Here is a 22,447-nt window from a genome sequence, read left to right on the forward strand (position 1 = left end):
CTGAAAGCCAAGTAAGTATTGCTTTAAAGACTGCCTATGCACAATTAACAAACGATTCTGAGCATGACATTTCCTTGAACACAACTTCCTTGACTTCAAAACAAGAAGTATCCCAATCTTGGCAAGAGCACAGAAAAAAAATGACTCTGCAGACACTCTAGGTTTTGGCAGAAAAATTACTGAAGGACAACAGATTCCATGAGGCTCCCAAGATGTCAAACATCCTCTGTACACAAACTTGTTAAAGGTCCTTCTGGAGCAACCTTCAGCCAGGGCTAAATCAGCAATTAAGATACCAAAGTGGGAATGACCTCCTGGACACAGCCCTTGCCCTAAAACCAGCACGTGCTGCTCAGCTGGAGTTGAGACTCCACTGGCTCTGCAGAGCCCAAGCCTGCACAGCCAAGGCTTCAGCATCTTCCCACGTGGAGCAAATGTGCCAACAGAGGTACCACTCAGCCTCAAACCCAGCCTTTCATGGCCCTGACACTCCTTTCTCCACAAGGAGCTGCTGGAAGAGCCGGGCTGCCCAAGGGATGGGCTGCCTCTACCTTATCTACTTCTGAGCACTGTTGGGGGGTTCATCCTGTACAAAGTGCCTTATTCAGAGCAATTCTAGGCAGGACTGTTACACTTACAGCTGGGAGCAGGACTGTTTGGGTATCAGAGATCATCCAATTCTGTTATTGCTGCACCATCAACGTGGCAAACACTCGAACACAAATGACAACAAACAGCTCCCACGGAGCAGCAGAGGCAGAACCACCCCCTCCCAGCATTGCAGAGCCTGCAATCCTACCTGAGGCAGAAATACCCCTTGTCACATTCCAAAATCTTTTTTCTATAGATGCCTCTGAAGCCATCCAAGCCTCTGACCTAGGAGGGTGCCTCCACACTCCTGTTTCAAAGTGGTTTAGTGTTTTTTTAAGACTAAATGTGGTAACTTTCACTGCCACCAAGCGAAAATCAATTAATTATTACTTCAGCCTGGAAAAGCCTCAGTGCATCCACACAATCACACTGTATGGTGGTGTTCCCTCTTGTCACCTCTCTTTGCTATGCATACGTAGATTTTTATTTATCATTCTGGCTAAATTTTAATCAGAGGGTTTTCTGCACAGAACTCCTGAGCAGTCAAGAGGAAAAAAAATCAGGGCCCTCCCCTTACATCTGAGCAAGTACATTTTTATCTGGAGATAGGAAGAGATTGCAGGAAAGAGAATCCCTCCTGAAGGCAATAGAATCAAGCAGTGCAATGCAAGTGCTTCCCCGTCACACAAACAGTGACTTTCCAAAGCACTAGGCTGTGTTCCATATAAGGAATTTATAAAATGAGGAAAACTGGAACTAAATCAACAGCAGAGAGGACAGCAGGAATTCTGCAGGTACTGGTGTAAGCAGATTAATCCTACAGCACTGAGGACTCTGCCAAAGGGTTTAAAAAATGGACTGTAGAGAACTAGTGGTTGTCCAACACCCAATACTGGAACAAAGGTATAGAATATATATCCCTGAATGAACTCTGTTTATTGTAACAAGTTTCACATCTAAAGCTACAAATTCTCTCAAAAAATTTCAATATTCTTAAATAAAGACTGGAACACTTGCTGTCGTCCATTCCCCCCCCCAGTTCCTAAAGTACTTCCATGCAAAACCCATAAAACCAGTTAAGAAAAACATCTGTAAAACCTACACTGCACCATCTAAATTTGTACATTTACATAGGCATCTGACAAAAACACTTCTGGCAAAGTTTTGAATTGAAGCAATGAATGGGGCTACCTGAACTCAATGTCCTGATTGTTTCAGTCTGTGTGAGACCCTGAGTAAATTCACACACAACCCAAAGGAATTTAATAGATATGCAACTTTTTTCCTTTATAAAATCCTTTTCTATTATTTCTAGGGGAAAAAAACTTCCTCAGAAAGAGCCCTGTTTTTATACACATCACAGTGACACAGCAACACTCTCAACCCCAGCAGTGTCTGGGTACAGGACACAGATACTAAGAGGCAACATTAAATAACCAAGATATTTTTAACCAAGCAAAAGAGAGTTAAACCTTCCCAGTAACAGTCAAGAGCATAGCAGAGTGATATTTTAAGATATTTAGCAAGGGCTGTCTCCTGCACAGAATTGCAAACACTTTGTTTTGACTTGCACAGTTTATTTATTACACTCAGGCAGCAACAGAGTCAATCTCTGTGACAAAACACCAAACAGGAAGATTTGAGAAAGCTTGGAGGGGGAGGGCTGAGCTGGGAAGAGCACTTTCTGTGCTATTACAAGTTTCACAATCCAGCTTTCCAAGGCCAGCTTCTCCTTTGCAGCAGAGGAGGAGCAGCTGAGGCGAGGTCAGCTTTGTTCCTGCCTCCCACCTGGACCACCAAGGCACTGCCTCATCCCTGACCCTCGGCAGTGGCAGATTCTTTGGTGGGCTGAAGGGGGGACACAGCGCTGTGGAAAACCAAATGCTGACAGAGGGGAAGAAAAATTTCTTTCTGTAAGGAAACAGGGAGGAGGAAAAATTTCTGCTTTACACAGTAGCCCATTGTCTGAAGTTTATGATGGTAAATGTCATTACACAAAGGTCAGAAGTCAAAATGAACCCAAAGCCTCCCCGAAGTTCCTTTCAGGCCTCCTTCCAGTTTTTGTGGGTTTGCTATCACTGTCCTATTCAGCATTTCCTCCAAACCTTTGTAGAAAATTCAAAGCTTGTAAGGTTTGTCTCTATACAGTGTCTCAAGTGTGCAAACCAGAGAAATCAGCCCACAACTAAAGCTTTATTTGATCAATCTCACAATTTTTTTGCATTCATGAAGCACATAATAAGTTTTGCTTTAATAACACTCACCAAACACTCTAAAACCTTAAGCATAAAAAAGCATCTCTCCCTCACCTGCTCTCAACCACATGATCTCTTTAATTACCTCTTCTGGAATTCTGGATTATGTTAAACAGATGCAGAGCCAAAATACTGTGAAGGCAAGAGCTTTAAAGAGAGATGGTGGCTGTTATCTGTGTGACCAGCTCAGGTCCACCCAAACAGAGGTACATCTTCAGGTGGCTGAACCTCAGCTGAGAGAAGTTCACCAAACCTTTGGCCACTTTTTGGTAGAAATGGAGAGTTACTGGTCCTACAAATTTAGTTGTGTTAATATGAGAAGACAACTCATTCAAGAATGAACACACCTTATAAAGACAGGGAGAGAAAAGGTGGAATAACCTCATTCAGATAAAATGAAGCTTCACAACAGCAGCTGCTGAGGAAAGCACAGCCTGGGGAAAGGAACAAGCTCTAATCCTTGGAGGCTGTAACCTCCTACCCAAAGAAAACTTTCCACACATCATTTCCCAAAGAGCTGGAGAACAAACAAGCTGCTACAGGTTCAGAAATTCCCTGATCATCCAGAGCGTCAATGTGGATGCTCTGATCCCAGAAAGTCCTGGTTCTCAGAAGTCTGATCCTACAAAAGAAAGCATCTCTGCAGTCAAACTTAACTGAGATTTGAGATTAGCAATAAACCCCAGAAATCTGCCTTGCTGCAGAGCAAGTATAAAATGTCCTTGATCTCACCAGGAAAGTTCCAGGTTCTCTTCAGGTTCCTCTGCTCAAGAACAACATCCCTCAGCAAGCTGAGCAGTGCTGTTTTAGACACAAGAGCTGTCCAAGCTGCAAATAGGGGGTGCTTTGTCATCTAAGCCTTCAATCACTGCAAAATCTGGGAGGAGAAAACCTTGTGCAGCTACAGGGACAGGAACCAAAGTTTCTTTGGTCACATGTGACCCACGAGCAAAAACCAAACACACAGAAACCAAACCTGTACTTGCTTCCCCCCCTTTTCTTACCCTGGGTTAGGGCAAAAGAAAGAAAAGTATCAGTGTCTTAAACTTAGAAAACAGGAGAGGTTCTCAGGAAAATCTCTGGAACCACAGAAGTGGTAGCTGTCAACATCCACAACACTTCTGGATGATCCCAGTGTGACACAGATCACTGGAAGACACTGGTCTTTTCTCAGTGCAAATGCCAGGCCAGCAGTCCCCAGAGGGAGAGTTCCAGGGAATGTGCAAACCTGACCTCAGTGCACCAAGTCCCACAGTTTTTCAGCTTGACTGGGAGTGCTCCCCCTGGTACCAAAAAGCAGAGGAGATCCATCATTCCTTGGCTGTGGTAAACTTAATGTAGGAAGATCTCAGAGCTCACAGTGAGATGGAGCTGGAAGAGGACAGAGAACTGAACAACAGAGCAAGTTGGCAGTGCTGGGCCTCTAATGAGCTTCCTGAAGTCCCAGTGATTGCATCTGCTGCTGCTGAAATTAGAAGGCCAAAGCATATATTACCACACACATTACCTCACTTCAGGTATCTGCAGAGCCCAGAACTTCCTGAAGGACTGGCAGAATCACTGTGGACAAGAGACAGGCAGAATTTAAAGGCAAGTCTGTACACAACACACACAGCCTCACGTGGGAGGTCACCTAAGTACAAGCTCTGATGAAAGCCCAGTGGCCAAACTCCTTTGTTTTCATGGAAGGACAGCTCAGGAGATGATAAAAAAAAAAATCATCTTGTAGGAGCAAACCCATAGTGCTAAAGAACTCTGAACTGCTTTGTGACTGCCAGAGTATCTCTACATGAGCAGAAGAGGTTGGAGCATTCAGCACATGAAGCCTCACCACAAGCACTTTGCTGGGGATACACCCCTTCAGAAGGGATTATCAGGATAAAGTTCTCCCTGTTTTCTTCCAAAATGTTTGTGGGGTGTTTGGTGTTGAGTAGGAGCAAACCAGCAGGATCCCAAAACAAAGTAATCCTGGCATCTAAAAGAAAGCATAAACATGTCTCAGACAAGAGACCCACAGACAGTGGGAAAAGGAATGTCCTGGTGTCACAAGAGTCACCCCTCGAGTCGGTCACTTGGAAAACAGATAACATTACTCATTTTATATATTTAGATTTTCTTCTTTCCATCAACAAAATCTCAAGGCACTCTGGAAAACAAGCATTTTCCAATTTGTAAAACAGGAGTAGCAGTTGTTTGTTTCTTCGAAAAGTTACTGTTGGCCCGTGAAACTCAAATTGCTTTCTGTGTTTTCAAAATAACTGCTCCTCTCAACAAAGCCTTGGAGCAGAGGAGTCTCATCTCCTCTTTGATTCAGTTCCAGCTCCTCTGTTCCAGCAGAGCTGCTATGACTGAGCATATGCTGCTTGATTTTTCCAAAACACAACATTCCATCCATTTAAGACCATTTCATTTGGACACGAGTTTGAGAGAACAGGAAAAGTATATCCATCATCAGCTGCATGTTCCTCTTGCTACATTTTCTTCTGAGCATGGAACAACCCATACACAGAAGAGGAATTCCTGTATTATAGATGCTGACAGCCCCAGACTCCAATAGTTGCATAAAAGCCCTCGTAGTCATCAGGCTGTTCCTAACTTTGCTCCAGCACAAACCCCTGGAACACCACAGCAGATCACTTTTTAATGTTCTAGAGAGAATCTCCCTTGGTAAAATCCCAACTTGCAGGGATGAGTTATCCCCAACAGCAAGTTCAAAAGGCAGTACCACCACACAGGCAGAAACAGTATGTTTGGCTCATGTGGCTTCATTTGATCCAAAACCAGTTTTGGGTGTTTTCACCATTTTTAGGAAGCCAAGAGCAGCACAGCTCTCAGGAGAAATGCACTTCTAAGACCAGATCCATTCTAGCCAATTAACAGCCCAATTAGAATAAATATGAGACAGGACAGAGCTTCACCACTGCAATGGTGGTCCAAAATTTCCACCCCAAATTGCTGGGAACGGTGAGGAAGATGCAGAAACCAGTCAAACTGGAACAAGAGAGCTTTAAACAAGTCATGCTACCTCTTAAGCTCAAGCTGTGAAAATTTTATGTTCCAGTGAAACCATCTCCAGTACAAATCCTACTTGTTGCTTTTCCGGTGGCACAAACAACTGAAGACATTCCACGATGGGCAGCAAGGTTTGCACTGTCTGACCTCACACTACAGCACTTAAAGCTCAGCTGACATCCAGCCCCTCCTTTCCACAGCTCTCCATTATCACAAGCCCAAACCCCCCAGGTTATTCCTGACACAGTCAAGGAAGCTGCAAACTGAGACACTGCACAGCCTGGATCCCTGTGGGAAGCCAAGTGGAAGCACACAGGGAAATGCAACATTCCCAAGTTTAACACCAGTCCTGGTGATCCCTGCACCTTCCTCTGCTTTCAGAGGGCACCCACGTTCAAGCAGAACCAGCTCTAAAATATTGCTTTAGAGCAGATGTAGTTTAAAGAGAGCTTAAAAGGAAAGCATTTTTTGATCCTTTTTCTTTTTACCCTCTGCAGGGAGAGCGTGAAAACAAAAAGCAACATTAAGTCATAAAAAAATAATTGTTGTAGTCCTCAGCAATTTTTTAATTCCCCTTCCTTCACTAAACATCTGGGTTTTGTTAGAAAACACTATAAAATGATTTTCCAAAACCTTTGACATGCATTCTGCTCAATAGGTCCCAAAAGCTCAGGAAGGAGAGCTTCAAACCAAGTAAAGGTTGTTATTTATGAAGCCTTACTGGTGAAATTGGTCTAATCCTTCTGTCTGACCATTCCCTGCTACTGAAGGGCACAGGGATAGAGAGTCAGCATGTTAAGGTGATGCTCATTTAATAGAGAAAAGGACAATACACCCAGGAAACTATCATTCAAGCAGACTCAGTGTGATGAGCCAAGAAAAAGCTGTTCCTGCACAGCCCAGGACTCTGGAGATACCTGTGCCATTAAGTTACTTCAGAACAAATTAGTGCTCCACGAACTGATTAGACCATAAATAAGCCCAGTAGGAAAGAGGGAAGCCACTGACAGGCACAGCAGCTGAGCTCTACAGCTCTCACTCAATGAACACCACAAAGCTGTCAGTGCCAAAGGGATCTCTGGTCCTTTTACTCCCCCATTCAAAGGATGTCAAAGCAGATGCAGTATCTGATCACAAGAATCCTGTACTTTCATTTTCTCTCGTCACTCAAAGCACAAATTGCAGCTCTGTCCCCAACCTAATAATTATTGGTATGGCTGCATTTTGTTCTCTTCCAGCAGCAGCAGGAAACTTGATTGGAGCTGCAGGAACCCAGGCAGTGACTGCACAAGCTGCTGTTGTGATAGCACAAAGCAGAAGCCAACTCGTCAGGTAATTGGACTTGAAGTCAGAAAGATCTTCCCCAGGCAGCTTGAAATAGTAATTTCATAGGGGAGAAAATAGGTTGGCTTTATCCACCACAGGTTACCAAAGGAAAACTTTGATCCTAAGACAGACAGACATAATAAATACCAAACCACACCACCATAAAAAGGTGATAAAGGTGGGGGGTTTTGTAGTCTGCAGCAATTCAAAAGGCATTTGCAACCTTCTGTGGGGTCAGTAGTAAGAATGGAATCACTCAGGCACCAAAGCAAAACATTCCTTGTTAGAAAGGAGTACTTCCAGTGCTTGATTCCCTTGCCCACTGACTTAATACTTTGGAAGGTCTCAAATCCCATACACACTGTTGCAGTCGTGCTTCCAGAGTAATCCTAGGGAATTCTGGAGGGCTACTGTCAACAGTTCATGCTTCCTAATGCCATACTTCAAGTAATTCAGATGCACACAAAGCTCCTTCTTCATTTCTCTAAACCATACACCCATGGAAGTAATTCCAAAGCATTAGAAACCAATAAGGAAATCTGAATGCACACAGACCTGAAGTCACGGGGGATTACATGATTAGAGTGTCCAGTAAAACCAGTAACCTCAGTGTTAGTGCCAGCTGCCAGCACCCCCCTCATATGGGACTAGGGAGGGGGGGGCTTTCTCCCACTGTTCCACAAAAAGAACTCCAACTAACAACATCCAACAAGGAGTTAGTGATGGCTGAGAAGAAAGAAAGAGGAGTGAAGATCCACCTGTGTAAACCTAATGGTCCACTGAATCAAAAAGACTGGATGTGTACTGGAACATGAACACCTCTGCTCAGCAGAAACTGGAATCATACACTTTTCTTTAGATGGCATATTATTCACCTACTTAAGATGTGTAAGAAAGATATACTGTCCTTAAATATTATTCCACAGTGATATTAACCTGGTTTAGCTTTCACTCACAGACACCTATTTCCCTGTCAGACATGTACCCCCAACCAAAAAAAAAAAAAACCACCACAAACCCCCAAAATATAAAAATCCCTTAAACAAACCTCTCATATCCCTCCCAAAACCTAGTAAACTCCAGTTCAGCATCCCAGCACTCCCAGGTGACCCTGTGACGTGATGATTTTGAAACAAACTCTCTAGTTCAGCAAAGGAGATTATTAAAATCTTGGATTCATACACAGTTAATGAAGACTCACAGTCCCTCACTCCCCACCCCTGACATGTACACAAAGAAACTCAAAACAGCATAAGAGTTTTAAGCTTCCTTTCTCACAGCAAACCCAATTCTGAGAATGCTGGAAAAAGTCTGTCTTAAACAGTGTGACTTCTGTGAAATAGGGGATACCAGAAAATTTCCTGACCGCTGCCTAAGCACAGAGTTAATAAAACAGGTTTTAAAGTGAAGTGAATAATGTTGAAGAGGTGCATCCATATTTTAACAATACTCTGAAAAAACTTGAGACTCATTACCCCATGCAGTGCTTTCCCCCCAAACACACCCATATACCCAAACAATCCTAAGTTTTCTCCAGCACCTCGGAAGGCAGAGTGGCAAAAAAACAAGCTTTCAGTGGAAGAAACAAAAGGCCCTGATTCATATGCAATTAGCTCAGCTAAATTTACTACTGAAGCCATTGCTACCCCAGCTGTCCTTGACACCTGCACAGCAGGGACAATGGGACGTGACAAGCAGCCTCCTGCCATTTACTGCAGTTTTCAGGCTTAGAATTGATGACAAATACAGTTCCTGAGCTGCTGCATTAACACAATTAGCACAAAACCAGCCCTGCACCTTATTCCAGTATCCACATCAGAGACAAAACCAATGGAGACAGTCAGTGCCTCGCCCACCTCTGCTAAATCCACCACCCAAGAAGCACCAGTGCTCTAAACACAACGTTGTCTTCCCACTCCAGGTTCAGCTTGCAGTGACAGACAAGCAGAGCAAAAGAGAAAATTGGTATCTGAAAATTTAGAAGGAAGGATATAAAGGGAGAAAACTTGTTAATATCCTGTGCAGCACAACTTCCCACCATTTTACCTTCCTTAAATACGAGTTAGACTGAAAGACTGAGAGCAGAACTAAACTTTTGAGATCAAGTTGTTATTTTCTAAGAACCAAGCAGCTCACTCTTTATCAGCCTGTGTTTCTGCAGTCATTGACACAAGTCGTGTGCAGAAACCATGCCCAGTAAAATTATTTAGGCTCTGGTGCCTAAGATGTGAGAAAAGCCTATGACAGCATCTTAAAAATAGAAGAGTCCTCTCTGTGCGTGGAAAGAGCTCTCACTGAGGTTCCTCTGCACCCCTGTTCTGGCACACACCCACCAGCCTTGCCCCAGACAGCAGTATATACACATAAAAGCTCTTTTATAAGGGTTCAGAGAAAGTGCAGAAGAATCCATTCAACTTGACATATCTACCTGAATCCAAATCCTGGGAGGAAGGGCTTTCACGTCCCAGCCCCTGTGCTATCTTTATAAGGGCACTAATTTGTACAGCACACATATTTTATCTGCTCTGCAAAAACACCACAGATGAACATTAACCAGATTCCTTGTGCTGTCTGCCAGGTGTTTAAATATTTGGCAACTCAAATACTGCAGTCTAAATGCTTCAGATTATCCAGTGAGAACATGGGTACGTTTCCAGCCACTATGTAAAACACATTTTTTCCCCATTTGTTACATTTTAAGCAGCAGACTGGAGTTACCAACACATAAACATCACACTACAGGTCTATTTTGAAGGTTGAGTTTATTAGCTCACAAAAGCTTTCACTGAAAAATATGCACAGAAACTTTTAATCCAAAAGACTCCCCATTTATCTGCACTAGGCAGGTGCTACACAAAGGATTCTGCAAAGAAAACAAGCTCTGATATTGTATATTTTGATAAGTTTAGGTGTATACCGAGCATTAGAAAACATAATCCCACACTATGTATTAAACAACATTCTTCTCTTGGTCCAAGTTAGACAACACATTTCTGAGCAGTGTGAAGATCCATGACTTTTTGAAGCTTGAAATATATTCCACCACCAGAACTTTGACCTGGACAACTCTATACATTAATATATTACTGTGTTAATATATTTACTGCTTTTCCTCCTTCACCCACACTAAACTTCAGGTAAAAACTTCCACAGTATCATTATTAGCAACAAAAATGAAAGGCCCCGAGGGATCATGACATTGTTTTATAGCATGTCAGTTATCTTCCTGAGGAGGAAAGAGATATCACTCCAGGGAGAAAGACATTAAAATACTTTTTCTGTTTTTATCACAAAAGCAGTGACAGCTTTCTGAACAGGGGCAGGAAGGTCAGATTATCTCACACCTGAGCTTACAGGCTATTTTAAACCGGTAACTGGATTAAAATTAAAGCCATATACCCTCAGAAAGAAAACCCACTGCAGCCTCTTCATCAAAACAAATGTATCCTACTACCACAGAACAAACTGGCAGCAAGGCAAATCAGCAGTAACACAGGAGGAATTCTCCACTCAGGATCATCAGAAAACCAGGATTTGTCCCCCCTGTGCCATACCTTTGAAGCTTGAGGAGTAGAGATGACATGAACAGTGCTGGGTTTAACTCCATTGGCCTTGGGTCGCTTATAAAGGGCAAATCTGCTTTTCCTGCGTCCTCTGTCACCGTTCGGGAGGGATCCATTGTACCTGGAAAGAAACCACAACAGCTGAGCACAAACCACCACCAGTCTGGAACATGGAAATGGACGTGTGGCCACAGAGAAGGAGAGAGTGGTAATTCTGGTGTCATCAAATGCACGGGCAAAACAAAACAAGTCCCAGCCCTGCTAAGTTTTGTTTCCTGAATTATGAGTGTTCGAACATTCTTTACCTACCAACGGTTGAAATTTTGTTCTCATTAAAAAGGTAATTAACTACAAATGAACTACTGAGCTGTTCAGCCACAGAAATACTTCTTTGCCTCTAGAATCAAAGAAATTTGGAATAACACCCTACATCTTCAGTAATTCAGAACAAGGAGAGTTTTGCAATGTTTTTTTACCCTATCAGCCCTCTTCAGACATCTCATACAGGAATGGGGCCAATCCAGAAAAATAAAGTAATTTAGGGGCAAGTAAAACTGTGTGAAAAGGAATTTTACTCACACAAAAAAGCTTTTCCTCATTGTTTCTCCCCCTCCCTTTTTTTTTAAAAACTCTAATCCTAAAGGCTTCATCTATTATTAAGGGAAGAGGATGCAAGTGTTTTTAATTTATGTGACTATCTGAAGCCTCACTAATGACTTCCTTTATCAGGTGTAACACAGTAGCCTTCCACAGTTCTTTCATCTGTCCCTGAGGACACAAGACCCAGAGGATTAATTATTCAGAGAAGTCTTAAGCCTCAAGGGGACACAGCTCCTTCTCCAGGGACGGGATCAACTGGAAACTTCTTTGCAATGCATAAGCACGGAATTCACCTCCACCTCACCCCAAGATTTAGGTCAGGTTGATGCTTCCCCCCACAGCACTGTCACCTGTGACATTCCTGCCAACTCCCATCTGGTCTGGGAACAGCTCTCAGGGTGGAATATGGAAAGGAGAAGCAAAAGGCAGCAAGGCAGAAACACAGAATCTTTTATTTTCTTATCATAACATCCTGAATATGTAACTAAGCGGTTTGTGTAACAGGAGAATGCACTTGGAGAGCTTTTCTCCTTCTGCAAACAAACAGGGAACAGGGAGTGGATGAAAGCACGAGGTGTCATTGCTGAGGCTCTGCAGAAGGCTCAGTGCTCACTCCAGGCAAGGATCACCTGCTGGCACACAGGGAAACAGCTCCCAACTTCACGTGCGGGGATCCCAAATGCAGGACAGCTGAATGTTTGAGCACAAGCAAGAACAGATGTAAGATGAAAAAATAATCTCAAATCTAAGCAGTCCAGGACATAAAACCCGGACCTTTTAAAAATATGCATTTATTACATGATGCTAAAGCCAGACAGAAAGTTGAGAGACTTTCAGCTGGGCTGAAATTGGACTTGTCCTCTCATTCCCACTTTCATAGGGAGACTACAGAATCTCTCTGGAATATTAAAGGGGATTCCCTGACACAGCAGGAAAACAACAGGAGTAAATCACTATTATTTCACGCCAGACCTACGTGTACCTTGGAAACTTGTTATCAACCCTACACCAGACGAGAGTGGCACAGCAGATCCTCATCACAAGAGCCCAACCCCTACAAAGATACATCAATATGATCCACAGGCAGCTTAAATACCAGCACTTAAAATAGGAGTTATTTGATTCTCCAACTTCAATCTGCCCGGATATACACACATGTTTTCTTTCAAAGGCACTGTATTACCAGGAATATGCCAGCAAGTTTTAACTTGCCTGAAGACAACATTCCTTCTACAAGTATTTTTATCTGAAAACCTAAGAAAGCAATAATTCCCTCAGAAATAATGTGTAGTGACTATATATTACCACTGCTAGCTTTACATTCTGTAATTATTATTGTTTTTTAATATTTGTGTAACTGTTAAGTGACACTGAATTAAAGTAGTTCCAGTTAAAACCAAGCAAGTGGGGTTTTATTCTCATGTTCACAAAACAATTTCAACTGGGAAAGGCTACTCCATTTCATTTCAGTCTCTGTGGGATTTAGTTACTTTTAGGAGAGAGAAAGAAGCTGCTCAAGGTTAAAAGATCTTTTGGAAACTTTAAATAGGAAAGAAATCCAAGCAAAGCGAAAGTTGAATTCATTCATCCTGATTAGCACCGACAAATTTTCAGGAGGGTTCTCTCCTCCTGCCAATTTCTGAATTTCCTTTCCACAAAAGGGCAAGAGGAACTGAGTGGTGGTTTTATGATTTTTTTATGCTTTAATTATAGACCTGCAGGTTTTATTTTGATCTGACAGAAAGAGCTGGGACAATTAGTAGGCACACATGTTTTAGAGGAAGGGGAAAAAAAAAAAAAAAAGGGTGTCAGAGAACTTGCCTCTTTCCACAGCTGGCACATTCCTGCATTTTTCCTATGCCAGGACTCTCAGCTTGTTCTCCACAAACCAACCCTCCCCGTGGCACTGGGGCCACACTTTTGCTTCCCACTTCTTCAACAACCCACATGCCCAGTGACCCAGTAATGCCACGGGATCTTCCCAGCCAGGGCAGCACCTGCCCTGCTCCTGAGGCACAGCCCCATCGTCTTGGCCCATCCCTTTGCTTTTCCAAAAGGAGCTGTCCCACTGGATTCTGCAGGAATACAAGCATGGCTGCCCACACCTTTGCTGAGTCAGCTTTCCTAAGCACAGGCACAAGGAACTGCAGCCAAAGCAGCCTCCAGCCCCCTCCTCTCCTTCACTTCCCTCAGCTCTTCTGAGCAGCAACAACTTCCTCCTTCGGAGCACCCACAGGATGGAATGGCACAGGAAGAGAAGGGACAAGCACTGAGGCCACAAATTCCCCAGACACTGGGAGACTCCAAGCTTCCCCACAGCCAACAAGCTTCCTCTCACAACTCCTCTCAACAAGCATGAGCCCACTTCCCTTCCCCCTGCAGCCTTCCAATAATTCCAGAAGCAGTTTAGGGACCAGCACATGAGCACACCAACTTTTTGCTTCACAAGAAGGCCAGTGCTGCCCCTCTTGTTCCAGAAAATCTGCAGGTGGAACTCTCCTCTGGCCCACCAAAAAGCCCAGAACAAATGTTGTTTCCAACTAATAAACCAGGGGAAAAAAAAAAATCAAATTTCACAGAGACAGAACAACCATTTCCGAGACCATCCCGCTCTCACGTGGGCACTGCTGAAGTTCTCCAGGAGTTCATCTGACCAACACATGTGGAAGGAACAGTCCTGTACTTCTTTCAAATACCTCTCAGTGACAGCAATTCCAGGACAACTTGCATTATGAAACCTCCTGGGATAATCACCTCCGTTGATAGCACCATTCCTTGCAAATAAGGGAGTGGTGCTGGCAGAGGCCATGGGCACCCTCATTACCAAAGCCAGTTTCCTACAGATTTACATCAAACACTTGAGGACTTTGGTACATAATGAACTGCAAACTCCAGTTAAGCTTTTCCCATGGTTGGGATATGTAAGGAAAGCCTCTCCTCCACACGGATTCATGGCTGTCTGGAAAGCAAGACCACACATGTTCTCTCCCACAGTCCACTGTGGCAAGTTCCTGTTTTCCACAAGTCTTGTACTACTTGTACTACTACTGGAAGTACTTGACTACTTCAGAGATCGAGCTTTGAACTGTTTGTCAGATGGCTTGTTACACAAGCTTTTTTGGTTTATGTTTATTTTGGGGTTGTTTTTAAAAAAAGAATCTGGCCTAGACAGTGATAAAGAGTAAACAAGACCTCTGTTATTTGGGACAAGAGCTCTAAATCTTGACCTGCACCTTGAGAAGTTCAACTTCAACTTAGAGAAGTTACCCTAAAAATTAAGGTGAATATCTACTACCTGACAGAGAAAGTGCTGCATGAAGCCTATCTTTTTAACAACGCTATCAAAATACAAACTATCATAAAACTTAAATACTTTCCATCTATCTCCTGAAAGACTAAAAGCTGAACAATTCCTAATTTTCACAGGTAATAAAGCCCCTGGACAAAAAGGAGTAATTTTACTTTGCTTTCCTTGTCCACCACTAGCAGATCTACTGCACACCTTGACATTTTTAGACGAAAACCATCCCGTTTCAGACTTCACTGTAAAGAGGTGATGTGCCACAGTTCAGTTGTTACCACAGCTCTGATGAGTCAAACAGCACATCTTTGCTTACTTAACAATAAAACTGCAGAAGTGAATTCAGACTTGAGGGAATTTTCCCTTTTAAGTACATTTTGATCCCATATTTGGTATAATGCTGCAGTACACACTCCACACACATACCAGATTTCAGTTTGTGTGTTTTTACCATCCCTGACCCAGCCTGGTCCAACCCCACTGCCCAAAGCAGCAGTCTCACCTTTCATCTGTTTGTTCCTGCTACATCCCTCCCTGGTTCACATGAAGGGGAAGCAAAACTAGATTTGTGCTTTAAATTTAGTTTTAAGCCATATAAAGCCATAGAACCATTTATATCAGCAACATGGGAAAACAGCACAGAGGGCAGGGGAGATTCCCTTGGAAGAACTGAGAGTCTCCAGCTCTCAAGGCATCTACAACATCAGATATTAATCACCTTTGCAATCCCCAGCTCCAGAGCTTTTCAAGGCTGTACACTCAGGTCCTGACTAACTGGGAAACCCTTTTGTGCTGAAGCATCCAGCCCTTCCTTCTTTGGACACACATTAAAAGGGAAAAAAAGCCACATGTTTATAGTTTACAGCAAAACACAGAAAGCTTCAACATATGCAACACTGACAACGAAGTGAGTGACCTTGTGTTTCCTTCTGTGCAGTATCACTGCCAGGACTTCACTTCTTCACACACACCCTCTCCCCTTGTATCACACTGAACAACTCATTTTGTATCCAGAACTGATGGACTGTCTCAGCACAATAACTTGAACGGTTATGGATTTTCTTACTTTTTCAGAAAAAACCAAGAATTATTTCAAATACATTTTTCTGCACCAGAGCTTCAGAAAACAAGCAGGTGCTGCCTGCCAGTTATCTGAGAATTCCAGTGAGACAGAACAGTGAAGTTATTCTCAAACTTAATCTCATGGGGAAGAGCTGCCAAATAGGAAAAGCAAAGCTAAGTAGTAGTTTTGTACCACCAGGATACTCCTGGTTCATTGCTTCCTTTGAACTCTATTCCCTGTTCCTGTGGATCAGTGTCAGAGGCATTAACTCAGTATGAATTTCAGTCTAAGCTTGTCTCCAGCTGATTACAGGCATCAGTGTCTGTCTCAGAAGCACCTCCACCACCAGAGGTATTGCTAGTCCTGTTCCTGTCAGGAATTTTTGGCAGTGAACATAAGGCTGCTCCTTGAAAAATGGAGTGCTACAGATGACTACAACAGGTTACGACAAACACTTTCAACGCTGAATTTTTTTGGAGGTTGGAAGGAGGATTCTATTATCCTTGTTGTCATTCCCTGGTACTCAAAAAGCCTGGATTGCCCAAAGATTCCTTTCTCTTTTCTCAAGGTGCCCTTTTCCCACTGAATCACATGGACCTCTGGCAAAACAGAGTTGCTTCCTGACCACAGAGTGACACAAAGCAGAGCTGGGCAGAACTTGGAGTTACCTTGTCCATCCCCAACTCAAAGGCTTGATCCAGTCCATCCATGACACTTGTGTCTTAGTCAGTCTGGAAGATCCAGGCCCCCCCATCACCTATAGAGTAAAAACTTCTCCCCTGCACACAGCAGGGGAGACTCAGGTCAAAGCAGGTCTCCTCCACTTCCTGCCAAATCCACCTAAGAGCTTAAACAACCTGTTCCCTCCTCTTTTTCACAGCAGGCTCATGTGCTACAAGATTTAATTCCTGCCTGATTTTTCTTTCCTTCTGAAGGAAAACAATTTAAGTAGCTAGAGCAGCAAACCAAAGTAGTATTAAGTAGAGTTTTTGTTACTACAATTACTACAGCAATGAGCAACTCATGGGTAAGCAAAGGGCTTCCATCCTTTGATCAGCAAAAGCCACTGAACCAAGACCTTTGGTTTCTGTAACCTTGGAGGAAGTCCTGGATGAAAGACAGTCCCACCTCAGACTCTGCTGGCTCAGACATCTCCAGAGGTACAAACACTTCCTAATCACTACCAGTTGTACAGCTTAACAAAGCCAGTCTTCCTGCAGAGCAAGAAAATCCAAACCAGCAAGTTCCAAAGTCCCAAATAATCTCATCTCTTTCCCCAATTAAGAGCAATGTTTTTGCATCTGTGAACTTGATTATCCCCGAGAAAGGTATGTTGGAGTCATTAATTGTGGCTATAGTCAGTTTGGTGGGGTTTGTTTTTTTTTTTTTGCTTTTGAGGCAAGTGTTTGTTCTTAGAACTTGCATCTCTTATGTAACTTTACTATCATAAAGCACTTCAGGAAGCATTCCCTCATCCAATACTTTTGGAATACTCAGGGGCATAGTGATCAGTGCACTGTGTTCACCACAAGCCTTCTCTTCCCAAATTTTAGCACTGCCTGCCTAGTTTACTGCTACCTGTGCAGTCTAAGAACCTTCAAAGAGGCTGCAGGGGTTCAGTAAAATGCAGTCTGACCCCATAACCCCAGATTTCTCAGAGAAGGCTGATTTGCATCACTGGCTCATGATTACGGGTTATTTTTAATTATTTTTTTTTTTTTTTAGCTACCCTTCAAAAGTTGCTCTGCTCCCATCAGGAAACCAGCAGTCAGTTTGCCCAGAACCTGTTTTCTGTTCACATGCAGGTGGTGCTTTCCTGATTGGAATCACAAGTGGGATTCTAAAAGGTTATGCACACCCCGACAAAAACCAACATACAAATCTTTCAGAGGCACCTACAGCGGATCAGATAAGCTGGAACCTACTTTAGACAGGGTGTATAAATTAAGGAGAACCTTATCTACTGACAACACCACAAGCAGTCACATGTGCAGGAGCTGGGCTTCTCCAGGGTGACCTTAATTTCTCCCTGGTGTTCTGGGACAGAAGTGGTTGCCCTTCTGGTTTGTGGGGGAAAAGCCTGTTTCTGGCTGCTGTGCCCTCCTCCTGTTCCCTCCACCTCCACCTGCCAAGTGATGAAAGGATCTGGTACAGATCAGGGTAATTCCCTGTGAACTGTTCCACCTCCCACATTCCCTCCACCACCAGCAGCACTACACTGCTATTGAAACAACTGTAACATAAGAGTAATAAAAAAATCAAGTTTGTTTCAGGGAGAATATTTCTAGAAGATACAGCTGACTGATCCTCATGCATGTTTAGCTTATGCAGTACAAGCACTTCAAGAAATTATGCACCTGATGTATGTTAACTTCACCCTACACAAAAAGCTAAAGGATGCTATTTGGCTTGTAAATACCAAAAGGATTGTGCAAGAACTGCTTTTAATCAGCTTTATGTTACGCTACACATCCAGTTTCTGTCCAAATTCCCAAATCTCTCTGCTATCTTGATATTCTCCCCCTCGCTGATGTGAGGGAAAAGAAATTACAGAGTAAGAAAACAGAGAAGTAGAAGGGAACAGTCTCCAAGTGAGGGGCACAGGAGCCAGGACTTTATTACTCCAACTACCTGTAACATAAGACAGAGATCCAGCCAGGAGTATAAAGTAGCTGCTATTCCTTCTGGGATGGGAGGGACTTTCTGTAGAAGCTTCATATAAATCCCTTTTATTTTTCTTACCAAGTGGTTTGTTACTTGCCCCAGATTATTTTGTTTAAATAGTTTGTTGCTTCTGCTTTTCTGAAACCAAAGGCTGCTGCATGAGCAGCACAAGAGTTTGATTAAAAGCCGGTGTTCCAGAAGAACCTAAGGAAGAGCTGGTATTCCAGAAGAACCTACAGGACCACGCTGATGCAGACTTCTAGAGCATCAGGATAAAGCTTCCATTAAAGCAGTCAAATAACATGACAGTTCCAAACAACTTAATTGCTGCAAACTATCTGTAGGCAGCCCAGTTAAGCACTATAGCCAGAGGAAGGGGTGGCTACAGCCTCACAACACAGATTTCTTAGAAGTCATCCATAACCATGGTATTAGCAAGGGAAAAGAAAGGTAGAAACTTAAACAGGAAAAAAAAAAAAAAACCACATTTAAGATACTATTATACCAATTCCAATATAAGTAATATGCCAGCAGAGCACTAGAATGCAAGAGGTTTTCCTTTAAGAAAGCAAAGGGTAAGGGAACCTGCTCTTTCACATAATGACTTCCTTAACAATCCTTATTTCCAACATTTTACTGCTCCCCCCAGCATTCATTTAACACGGAGGCAATTTTATTCAGTGCTTTAAGCCCATCTCTAAAGCTGTCAGCTAAAACCATTCACCACTGCATAAAACCAGCAATGTTAGTGCACAGCAAAATACAGGGTATAAACTAATCAAGTTCATTTCAAAAACCTGGTTTTTATTCCAGCTGAAAGAGCACAAGAGGTGGGCAAAGCACCATGTTTAGAGAATCCTCTTTCCAGCCCTAAACCTCTCATAGTAGAGAGGAAATGCTACTCATCTGAGAAGGATCTATAATCCAGCCAAATGCCACTGGAATTGTTTGATACAGCATTTGGTTAAATTAAATACAGACAGTAGAAAGTGAGATCCTGCTTTTACTGCATTCAAAACAAGTCAGACAAACACAAAATCCCTTTCAAAGAGAAGTACTGTGCACAGCTGGGTTTCCATGCACAAGAGAAAGAAGTGAAGGAGGAAGAGTGTTGATCCCAAACACCAGAGGCTCAGGCACCACACAGCTTTGTTTGGAAACAATTTACAACCTGCTCCTTAATGATAGATCAAAAAAAGGCTGCAAGTTTCAAAATTAAGATAAATTACACTTCATAACACGCCAGGGGACAGGAGACCTCGAAACCACCTTTCCTGATATTCTAAATGTGCTCCCAACCTATTTGTGCTCCATACGTGCTGGAAGGTGCAAAAGGAAGCTGTTCCAAGTTTTAGCCTGAGGAATGAACAGCAATAACACCATGTTACATCTGAAACTTCACTACATTAAACATTATGGGAGAAACTACATTTCACTCACAGGGCCATTGAAAATAAAAGCACAATCCCAACAAGTCATTTCCTAAGACATCAAATGCTTTCCCTAAAACCCTATCAAGGACTATTTGACAGTTCACATTTTCATAAGAAAAAGTGATGGCTTTCTTATAACTTCAGTTCTCCTTCAAATACCAGCAGTTGCAATGTCATTTTTGTGATTCCACAGACAAGAAGTTCCAGGATGTCTGTTACTTACAGCTTGTTCAAACACTCAAGCATGACAAGAATCTTCTTAGCTTGGTTTCTGTATCATTTAGCACAGAGGAAGACCTAAAATTTGCATCCATTTTGTGAATATGGGTGATCTCACCAGCAGTGTTGCTGCATAGAGAGTGAGGCACAACTACTGCATCCTGACCTGCAACATCTGAGTCAACCCCTATCAATTTAAACATTCCTTTGAGTTTCCCAGGGAAAAGACACCCTTAGAAATTCCACAGCTCCCAGTTCAACCCCAAGGGTTCAACAGCATCTCAAATGTTTGCCTCGGAAAGAGAAAATAAAGAATTAGGTTTCCTTCTTTGTAGCACTTGCAAGAATTGCTGCCTCTCAAACACAGCAGCTTCCTCAATACCACTGGTGCTGCATTATCATCCACTGCTCTGTGGCACCAGCAGTCCAAGGGAAGAGAATTTCCAGCATTCCCTGCTCCAAGCACAGTCAGAGGGGGTAAGCAAGGAGAAAACACAAAGAATTACCTTCCTGTCTTCTGCACTCAGCAAGATCCAGAGGTTAAAGCTCCCATGTGCAGGTTATTTTAGAGGGCTCCTGCACTACCACCCTGCTGGAGCAGATGTCCCAGCCCGGCTGAGAATCCTTCTGTGGTTACATTCAGCAGGAATTACTGAGGGTGAGTTACTGTCAGAGGTTCCTGCTTTTAGCTCTTATTCTCCAAACAATATAAAGAAAAAAAGAGAAGAATGGGCATTGTCTGAGGTAGCTGCAGAAATCAAAGCAGTGAGACAAAGAGCACACACCAGCCTGGAAGAACTGCACAAGCACCACGAGGCAATGCAGAATTACACCTACAACAGCCTGCAAGGGAGCCAAGCAACACCTGCTCTTGGGTAACAAGAGTGTTCTGTGCCCTAAAACCCACCCAGGATAAATTATTCTTCATACCCCGTTTCAAAGAGCTACCTGAAACCTCCTGGATCACTGCATGTACCATAAGCACAGAGTCATCACAGCACTGCTGAAGCTTTGGGGGTTTTTTTAAAAGTCTTAATAACCCAGAAATTAACAGTGCAGCAGTGCAGAGAACTAGACTTCAATGTATCTTCTTCAGACTAAAAACACTCTGACAGCTCCCTAATTCACAGCAACCTTGGGTGTTTGCTTTTATCATAATCCATAACAAAGTTAATCAGACATCTCTAGCCAGGAAAAGATTTTTTGCAAGGCTGTGAAGTGTTTACTGCTGATCAGCAAAATGAATTCTGATCTACACAGCTTTGTGACACAAAGTCTTTCAGCTTCACCCTTTAACACACAGAACTCTGAGGTTTTTCTTCCCTTAAGAGGGCTTTCCAAAATGTTACATCAAACGTTGATCCTTCAGAGGCCTCCGAACACCACCACAGATATTTAAGAATTGTGAGGTATCTGCATGCACATACTAAGAATGAATCAAAGTCACAGAGGTGCTGAATTCCTAATGTTTGGGGTTTTTTAATTTCTAAAAGCTCAGAGATGCTGATCTCCAGCAGAATCTCCCTACACAACTTCTGGCAGTGGCTGCTGGGACAGGAGACCTTGCACTGCTGTTGTCTGCACATCCTCAGTGATGCAGCAAGATGTGGTTTTGTGCAAGACAACAACACAGGGCTCGTGTTGGCACACAGATGCCACCACTGAAGTCACACTGAAGGCTCTCCAGCAGCTGAGTTTCTTGGAAGACCAAAATTTTCACTTGTTTTCAGGGCTACTCCAGCCTGCCCACCCCTGGTTACGCTCTGCAAACTGGAGCTTCATTCCAACAGATGTTAAGTAACGTGCCCAAGTGGGACAATGCTTTGGAGAACAGAAAACAAGTTTAAAACCACGGTTAGTTCTCCCTCAATTTTTTTTTTCCTTTGGAAATACAGCTCTTTTTCTTTGCCAACACCCACAAAGACTGTCAGCATACTATTACTATTTTTGTTCACTAACTTTCAAAAAAAACAAACCACTCCATATGTTTCCCTCTATTTGACTGTATTCCTTTGATTTTAAAGGCAAGGATGCCCTATGGGGCAAAGCAGACCAAGAAAACAGAGGATTTGTTTAAAGCAATGTTTCCCAAAGTACAGGCTGTAATTTCAAACAGCATTGCAGGATTAGAAGTAGCATTTGCAAGCCAAATGGAAATTCAGCTGTAGAAATAAAGCTCATGAGCCTGAGACTGAAATTGGAAGTGCACTGCCCAGCAACCCATAACTGGAGGAGCCAGTTCAGAGGCGCAGAAATCAAGTAATTGATTGCAGCTGCCTGGCTCCAGAGATTCCCTTCTGCCCTCAAGTTTTTATATCTGACATCACTCTCCATAAGGGCACCTTGGCCATGCTGCACTGTTTTCAGCAGTAGTAGGATGCTAAGGAATTTTGCATCTCACTGCAGTGCAGGAGGATGTG

General features: G+C 43.0%; 1 protein-coding gene across 1 annotated transcript in view; it reads right to left on the reverse strand.

Annotated features, from left to right (window-relative positions):
• The window catches only part of PELI2 (pellino E3 ubiquitin protein ligase family member 2), a 70,827-nt gene that overhangs the window by 34,915 nt on the left and 13,465 nt on the right, over positions 1 to 22,447 (reverse strand). The window contains exon 2 of the mRNA XM_064659552.1: positions 10,739 to 10,868. Coding sequence (XP_064515622.1) covers positions 10,739 to 10,868 — 130 coding nt within the window. The remainder of the gene's footprint in view (positions 1 to 10,738; positions 10,869 to 22,447) is intronic.

The sequence above is a fragment of the Pseudopipra pipra genome, chromosome 6, assembly GCF_036250125.1.
Source record: "Pseudopipra pipra isolate bDixPip1 chromosome 6, bDixPip1.hap1, whole genome shotgun sequence".
Lineage (NCBI taxonomy): Eukaryota > Metazoa > Chordata > Aves > Passeriformes > Pipridae > Pseudopipra > Pseudopipra pipra.